General features: G+C 40.0%; 1 protein-coding gene across 1 annotated transcript; it reads right to left on the reverse strand.

The window, feature by feature from the left end:
• Window positions 1-2,894: 2,894 nt before the first annotated feature.
• Window positions 2,895-6,276, reverse strand: LOC137285280 (venom protein 164-like). Its single transcript, XM_067817610.1, has 4 exons — window positions 5,908-6,276; window positions 5,545-5,683; window positions 3,360-3,485; window positions 2,895-2,977 (listed from the first exon to the last, which is right to left on the reverse strand). Exons 1-4 carry the CDS (start codon window positions 5,950-5,952, stop codon window positions 2,961-2,963), a joined length of 327 nt encoding a protein of 108 aa, XP_067673711.1. The 5' UTR covers window positions 5,953-6,276; the 3' UTR covers window positions 2,895-2,960.
• Window positions 6,277-6,586: the final 310 nt, after the last annotated feature.

The raw sequence follows: 6,586 nt of genomic DNA on the forward strand, positions 1-6,586 counted from the left end.
TTATTACAACTACATGTATGCTATAAAATATATGGATAGATGTTACAAATTATTTTGTGTATTTTATTTCTTCATAATATCGTGCCAAAATGTACATCAAATACAAATGGGTGATGAGTTATTTTTGTTTTCAGCAGTACCACTTTGTTTGCTGAATTAATTTGAATCGCACATGACAAATAATGTCATTTATGTTGTTGAAGTAACAGTACATGTAAATTTATCGGAAAATGTTATTTGATAAAAAAGAAACCACATACATATAAGAAGTTATATTGTCTCTGGTGAAAGTAAACATGCTTCATATTCTGTAAATATATATTATTCTACCTTATTGTCTTTTCCTGGGTTTAGGAGCAATGTCACAATATGAAATGGGTCTAATGAACTTTCAAGGATTGTTTCTGTTTGCTGAAGTGTCTGATGGTGATATACTCCAATTATTTAGTGTTCAATAGCCTAAACCATCATGAAACAAGACACATGAAGAACAGTCTTCCTTGAATAACAAAATGCCAAGGACTGAGCAGTCTTCCGTTAAAGATCTGGAAGCATTTGATATATATATACACATGGCAATGAAAAAAATCCAAATTGAAATCTTAAAGAATAGTTCCAAACTGGACAACAAAAACCACTCACTGCAGAGCTCAGTATTAGGAAAAAAGAAATTTACTTGCCACCACATGATTACCTTGATGCCAAAGACTAACATAGGTTGCACCTCCTACTCAACACTTAATTATCTGTCACTTGTAGTTTTGATATTCCATATTCAAAACATCACTACGACAAAATTATTCTAGGCCTGGTATGATAATTTCATATTACTTCATGAAATTTCATCACAAGAAAAAAATGAGTCTTTCGATCACTGTCAGTGTAATCACTGCTCCAAGAGTTTGGATCATCAGTCTGTTTCCCAGATGAAGTCTGTTTTAGCAGTAAAATATGAACATAGACAGTGTGCAAGTAGGTAAAAAGTATAGCCATAAACATGAGGTACATTTTGCAGTTCAGATTGCACTAGTGCAATATCTAAAAGCTGTTTGGAACCACAGACTGAGCCACATGACATGATGTTTTTATACAAATATGCACACACGTCAAACAATTTGATCTGAAACATTACCTGCATTATACTAGGTAGAATTAACTCCGAAAGCTCTGCTGTTTGGAGTAACAAAATAATTTCAATTTTGCTCCAAATTCGTGAACAAAAGATGTGATGTTCAGCTGTTTTAATGTCTAAAATAAATACTGATTCACAAAGACGATGACAGTTGTTTTCTAAGCAGTAATTATTTTTTATGAAATACATTTACTGTACTTTACATTCTCACACTAGCTCTGGTTTCGTTCGTTTCTGCAAAAGGAAAAATGATTTTTTTCATGACATCTTCAATCATCAAAATTGTACTTCTTGTAACGATATACACAGAAGAATATTCTGTTATTGTTACGACACACTGACAATTTATATGTCTCCCCGTGTCAGAACATCATCGACTTCGGATTTGCTAAACTAAAGATCAACACATCGACGGCTAACTTCATGAGAAATACTACAACACAAGCAACAAATGACAACTGCTATTGAACACAACTAATAGTAAATGACTGAGGATGACTGAAATGTAATTCTGGTGTATAGTATGGATCTTACGGGAATTTGAATCAGTTTAGAAAATGTATAAATGGTCGTTTTCCAACTCGTTCACATTTTACTTCCACGAGTGCCATGCTGTGTACGTGCTTCCGGTTTCATCAAGGGTGGGTACAATTATAAATATTGTGATATTGTTTCATGATCTGCATTATATAGGTATTGAGTCGTTTTCTTTCAATGTATATGTGTTCAGATTCTGCTTATGAACGCATATTTTCAAACATCCTTCGTATCTTGTCACTTAGAAAGACCGCGAGTTTGGCCACGCCCTTTCGGGTCACCAACGGCTGTCAACTTTGTGAATGTTGGAAGGTTTATCAAACCAAATCAAAATAAAATCGCTAAATCTGGTAATTTATGTGCAGGGGCAATAACATTTACCTATTCACACCGTGTAATTAATTCCAGATAAAATAATTGGATATGTCAAAAGTATGGCACATTTTCTTCGGCATCACGATACATGTGGAGTTGTTTGTTTACCGCCGTTGCCATGATCGTTTCTGTTCGTCCAATCGATGATATAACATTGAGATTGGTTTTGTTTATATCTATTTGAGCCGAAAGTTACTAATTTTTAGAAAATGGGAAACTTATGAGCTTTCTCTTCGTCAAGGAACAAAAAATATCGACTAAACTATCAAAAAATATTTCATTATGAAGAAAATATTAGACTGGGTACCACACGGCGTGGTGCGCTGGAAGTCAACAATGGCCGTTATTTTCGACTGCGTACTGAGAAATTCGGCGATCTCATTTTTGATTCGCGGGCGTTTCGTTTTAAGGTATATAAACGTATTGAACATTACATATTTAAAAAGGTGAGAATTAGTACATTCCATACATAATTCATATGACACGTAAATCCGACTCGTTGAATAATTATTGCAAGTTTTATTTGGAGATGTCATTATCCTGCACTCCTGTCGAATGGGTTCGACGGTAGCATTGAGAGGATTAAAGATAACCTAAATGAAAAGATCTTGAGGGTAATCATTTCGTCACACGGTGTTTTGAAAGGATGTACAGAACTGTAAGACCCTTGTAAATTCCGTATTTAACAGTTAATTCCGTAACTTATAGTTTGAACACAGAACTGTAACAGTCAGCTGACTGGGTATGTTTTCAGACATTTTGATGAAACGTCCTTTGTATCACAAAACAGCATCCCCGCTTTACCGGAATAATTGTATCCTCGGTTCAGAAAAAGAAAGAAACAAACAAAAAATGAACGTACTATGACCTTTATTAAGTAGTGGTCTCACGTGGTACTGGTTCTGACAAGCGACCCTCACATCGCGCAGTTACCTGCAAGTTGTAAATGTTTATCAAACTTAAGGAAGTACATTATGTTGTTAATGTAGGATAGTAAATATAACACATACACACACTACTACTACTACTACTACTACTACTACTACTACTACTACTACTACTACTACGGCGACGACTACGACTACGACTACGACTACGACTACGACTACGACTACTACTACTGCTGCTGCTGCTGCTGCTGCTGCCACCACCATCACCACTACTACTACTGCTGCTGTTGCTGCTGCTAATGCTGGTGCGACTATTTCAACAACTATTGCTGGTGACGTTACTACACCCACCACTTCTGGTATAAGCAACTTTTCTACGACAAGGTTCACAAGTGAATGGGTGAGTTGTTTGGATACTAGTTTACCTGCTTCTCCCTGTGGTACAGCGAAGGCCCCCATCCCGACACATCTGAGTCCAGCCTCACACGGACACATGTCGATCATCTGCATCGGCCGTGTACCATCCAGAGCTTTGTTCTTCACCCAGCAGCCTGCAGATGACGTCACAATAGGTCAGTGATGCAAGTTCAAGGTGCTCTGCACAAGTGAGTGAGTAAGTTTAGTTTTGCGTCGCTTTAACAAGGCGCACAGACAAACGCTGTGCGCACAGGCAACTTGTAGCACAGGGCTGCCCATCAGAGAGAATGATGAAAGTCTACATACGATCGAAGGAAGCAAACTTTGGCTTCGCAAATATTAATATCAAAACAAATATCGCCACCATCAAAGATTGACTCCCTTTTCCTCAAAGGACTGAGCTTTCAGATTTCCGACTTCATAATTAGTAATCACTCAAGAACAAAATATATTTAATTCAACATTGTAGGTTCGCTGGTGTCAAATCGTTCTTTGCCTCCATTACCCCAGCCCGCGTCCGGTTCAAAGGAGTCAAGGAACAAGAATAAGTAGAAATATACTATCATAAAAAGAAACGCATAGACGAGAAATCTGTTGCGAAATATGTTGCATTTTCAAACATATAACTCGTCCACAACTAGGCTTTAGTGCATGGAATTTGTAGAATTTAGAAGAAGATAAAGTCTATACACCGAAGTGGATACTTTTAGATAACGGAGACGTTGGGCGCGATGGTGACGACGTAAAACGACTCCGACGTCGGACTTCCTGGCTCTCGGACCAATCTCCTTCAACCTGTTCCGTTTCATCGGATATCCTCTGAAGTCCAGACCCCTGTGCTGCCATCCATGGTAGTACGATCATGCAACTGTAGTACCCGGACGTACCGATCTTGGGCTACATGTTCGGGGACTGTCATATGCTATACCTGTTTGGTTGCAACGAGCTGAAAGCCATGGTATCTTCCTCAGACTAACATTCAGACGCCTGGCAACAGGAGACTGGTAACCTCCAGCATGCATTTTTGTCAATGGCGATGTTCCGTGTCGCAAAATCAAGACGTGATGTAGTGATCTGACATTGAAACCTTTTCAAAACGAAAGCCAATTTCTGAAAGTAATGTGGATATTTATTGCCAGACACCGAATGCTGTTTGCTGCACAATTTCAACTGGAAGGTTATCTCTGTTTCGTTGTGACGATGCCTTTCTAGCCCTTGTAAGAAATCTCATCAAAATATTATTAAGCTTTTTCCAGTAAAATCCTTTTTTCCTTGTGCCATTGTCTAAAATCATGTTATCAACACTTTTGTTGCATAATTTGACGATTTTAAAAATACAAATCACCTATGCGTTTCATTTTTGGGATATTATATACAGGAAAATACATTGCTTAATTTCACCATTACACTGTTGGAGATTACTCTTTTTGGGCTGTCGTCGTTATTGTTAGAAGTTTCGTAACATTTATTCTGCAAAAAACACTTCGGGTCTAGTGGGTGAATAGAGCAAGGGATGTAACTCAACAAGTATCCCATATAACAAATATTCCATATAACAAGTATTCCATATGATTCAACAAGAAAATTTAGATTTAACTCCCCTGTTTCTTCACTCTGGTCAGGCTCGCTGACTTGGCTGACACGTGCAAAATAGTTCTCAAATGCGCAGACCGATGGTCATGCTGTCCATGCTCGATAATTTACATGCGGCTTCCATATGGCTGGAGTAGTGCTGGGCGCGGCGTCAAATTAAACTCACTCAGTCAGTATAATTTACTTGTGCTTTACCATAAAGCTACCCCATCGGCCCTACGATGCAAAACGATAGTGTAGGATTATTGCCCACCAACCCAACATTGAACCTACTCCAGCCTAGAGTCCTAGCCATAGTTGTCAACTCCACATCGGTCCTCTTGCCACGGCTATCCCCGGCTATTCCCGAGGGCACTCTTGTCGGCCCAGTCAACATTCCACCTTTTTGATCCCTGCGTTCTCATGCGCCAGCACTCCCCGGAGGCATCCCAACCCAATCCATTAGTCCACCTACTTTGTCACTTTTATTCTCAAGGGACGGCGCTCCCCGGGGGATCTCTTCTCACCCCAGTAAACATTCCACCTACTTTGTCCCTTTTATTCTCATGGGTCGGCACTCCCCGGGCGCCCTTTTGCAACCGTTCCTAACATTCCACCTACTTTGGCCCTGTGTTCTCATGGGTCGGCACTCTCCTAGTGCTCTCTTGCCAACTTGGGGCCATGTTTTGACTTGCTGGCAGCACTTGAAAGACGGACACTCCGAGGACACACTGCAGGATGTTGTGTTCTGGCCATACACCTGGAAACAATTAACTGGATTGGAATTCGAACTAGCGACAATTTGCAAGGACCAAAACCAAGAATTGTATCCACACATCATAAAGGCACCTTTTTCCTTTCAAGCGGAATTAATTTCTGAGGACCAGCTATAAGAAGGACCATATTTGGACTACCTGTCTGGGCGCAACAGGAATGAAATTTTGTATTATATTAAAAGATCAAAGTGAATAAAAGAAAACTTACCAGGGCAAGACAGGAGGCAGCTATGAGTAGAACAAAGGACTTCATGCTGGTGTCGTTCTCTGTCGCCTATCTAGTTGTGTAACCGCTGATTGTTGTCACAATGTCCTGATAAGGATGGAAAAAATTGTGCCGGCCACAGTGGGTCAAGTCGACTTCTCTGTACCAGCGGTAACCAGACGTGACGTCCTTGGAACGTCGGCTGCCGCCGACACTCAGTGTTCAGGGCCCCGACTCACAAAGGGTTCGTAACGTTAAGACAAGTCGTAACTCTACAGTTTATCGTACGGTTCTGAATGTATGTCCTAGCGCTACGAACGCTTTGAGGATCGGGATCCAGCCTCTTTCTATGTTCAGTAATGATTCCGTGTGCAGTTATCAGAATAAAACAGTTTCCTTGTGTTTGCAAAAGGTAAATTTTATAACGGAACACTACACCCCAGTGACGATATGAGATGTTGTCAATGGGTGAGCATGTTCCGCCCTAGAAATAACACTCAACGTTTAAATGACAGGGTTTGCTACCATTGCTATTGTAGTACGTTTGGGGCGATTGTGACCGAATGAAACTGTCTTTATGAATACCACAATCCAGAGAGCAAATGAAATTGATAGCAGGTTAAGGCAAAAAGGTGAGTTATCGTGCCCCATCTGTGTTACCCATCACAAATACACTGAGCCA

The sequence above is a fragment of the Haliotis asinina genome, chromosome 1 (assembly GCF_037392515.1).
Source record: "Haliotis asinina isolate JCU_RB_2024 chromosome 1, JCU_Hal_asi_v2, whole genome shotgun sequence".
Lineage (NCBI taxonomy): Eukaryota > Metazoa > Mollusca > Gastropoda > Lepetellida > Haliotidae > Haliotis > Haliotis asinina.

What these genes read in the sequence shown, in the direction of transcription:
- LOC137285280 (XM_067817610.1), bottom strand. Translation starts at nt 5,952, where the DNA reads ATGAAGTCCTTTGTTCTACTCATAGCTGCCTCCTGTCTTGCCCTG. An exon ending in CTGCCTCCTGTCTTGCCCTG is followed by an intron (nt 5,684 to 5,907) that starts GTAAGTTTTCTT and finishes AATTGTTTCCAG; the next exon opens with GTGTATGGCCAGAACACAAC. An exon ending in CATGAGAACACAGGGCCAAA is followed by an intron (nt 3,486 to 5,544) that starts GTAGGTGGAATG and finishes CGTCATCTGCAG; the next exon opens with GCTGCTGGGTGAAGAACAAA.